Below are 1,528 nucleotides of genomic sequence, written 5' to 3'. Positions count from 1 at the left end.
TTCAATAACAGGGATGTTGCTCAGGATTCCAGCCCAGATGGCCTAGGCAACAAGGGAGACTTTGATGCGGGTAATCCAGGTAGCACAAGCACAGGGGCAGCAGAGCAGCCTTCTGCTTGGAGACAGCCGGACTACATTTCCCAGCATCCCTTCACGGTAGGTGTAGTCACGTGGCTTCCCGCCAGCCAATGAATGTGCGTGGAAGTGGTCCGCACACCTGAGGCTTGGCCCCGGGAAGCTCCCTTCTCCCACCAGTTCTCTGGCCCCTTTGCATCCTTCTGGGCTACCTGGGGTGGCAATGACCTCCGCCAGGGTAACCTTGCGGGGAGAAGAGGCGCCTGAATGACCCCAACTCTAACCTCCAAGGTTACTTGCAGTATTCACGAGACACAAATTTGCCTATACTGTGATTGAGCCATTTAGATTTGGGGGTTGATTCCCTCATACCAAAAAAAGGAATAAAGTCTGCCCCCACTACTTTGAGGATGGACGGTGCCAGTTACGCATGAGCGGCAGTCTCCCGGGGCAAGAGCTACATGAAGGGACCGCCCGTCCCGTCGAGACGCGCCTCGCGCTCACCTTGATGGTCTCCGCCACCTTCATTTCTTCGGCTGTAAGTTCCACCACCGCCTTCTCTCCCGCTGAGAAGTACTGAGAGGCGGGGCTCATTTTCCCATCTTCAAACTGGAGGTTTCTCACCATCAGCTGCAAAACAGCCGGCAGGTAGGCTTAGGATTGGGACCGCCGGAAGGCGAGGCCGTTGGGAGAAGGAGTAGTGGAAGTATTGTGTATACTACTGTGTAGGGAAACTCACTCACGCCCACCGACTGCCCTCGAGTCGATTCTGACGCATAGCGACCCTAGTGCCAGAGTAGAACTGCCCCAGTGGGTTTCCCAGATGGGAACTCTTTGTGGGAGTAGAAAGCCCCATCTTTCCTCCACAGAGCAGCTGGTTGTTTTAACTGCTAGCCTTGCAGGTTGGCAGCTCAATGGGTTAAGTTCCCCACTACCTCGTAGGGATAAGGACCATCTAATTTAGAAACTACAGGGGGAAATGTGGGTTTAAAACAATCATCTTTGGGTGTAAATGCATTAAGATGGCATTTTAATAATGGCAGCTGATAGGAGGAAGCTAAGGCTAGCTTAGCAGTGGCCACATCTGCACATGGATACAGCCCATGCAACACTACAGTTGGATGTAGGTATTTGGGTTAATGAGATGCCACTGTCTGAGCCCTGGCTCTGAAGCTTGCGTGGTGCTTTGACCTCATAAATCCTGACGGAACCCAGAGCCTTATTATTCCCATTGTGCTGATGCGACAACGGAGGCTCCGTGGAGTTAAGTCATTTGTGAGGGCCACACAGCTAGTAAGTGACAGCGCTGGGACTGGAATCCACACATAGCTGAACTCCAAAGACTCGGATCTTAGTGATGCAGCAATCCTGCAGCTGTGAGATCCAAATTCCCTTCTGTACCCTCCCCTGACAAGCTGCCCAGGAGCCCCTGAGCCCAGACCCAACGGTCCTC

At 53.2% G+C, this 1,528-nt stretch overlaps 1 protein-coding gene across 1 annotated transcript in view; it reads right to left on the bottom strand.

Annotated features, from left to right (window-relative positions):
- Positions 1–1,528, bottom strand: part of ALDH1L2 (aldehyde dehydrogenase 1 family member L2) — a 78,858-nt gene that overhangs the window by 42,220 nt on the left and 35,110 nt on the right. Inside the window, exons 7-8 of the mRNA XM_013004054.2 lie at positions 580–705; positions 7–42 (exon numbers count right to left, since the gene is read on the bottom strand). Coding sequence (XP_012859508.1) covers positions 7–42; positions 580–705 — 162 coding nt within the window. The remainder of the gene's footprint in view (positions 1–6; positions 43–579; positions 706–1,528) is intronic.

The sequence above is a fragment of the Echinops telfairi genome, unplaced genomic scaffold, assembly GCF_000313985.2.
Source record: "Echinops telfairi isolate 266 unplaced genomic scaffold, ASM31398v2 ScPeMD7_2;HRSCAF=8, whole genome shotgun sequence".
Lineage (NCBI taxonomy): Eukaryota > Metazoa > Chordata > Mammalia > Afrosoricida > Tenrecidae > Echinops > Echinops telfairi.
The sequence above is the reverse complement of the archived record's forward strand: the minus strand, read 5'-3'. Positions and strand labels throughout refer to the sequence as shown.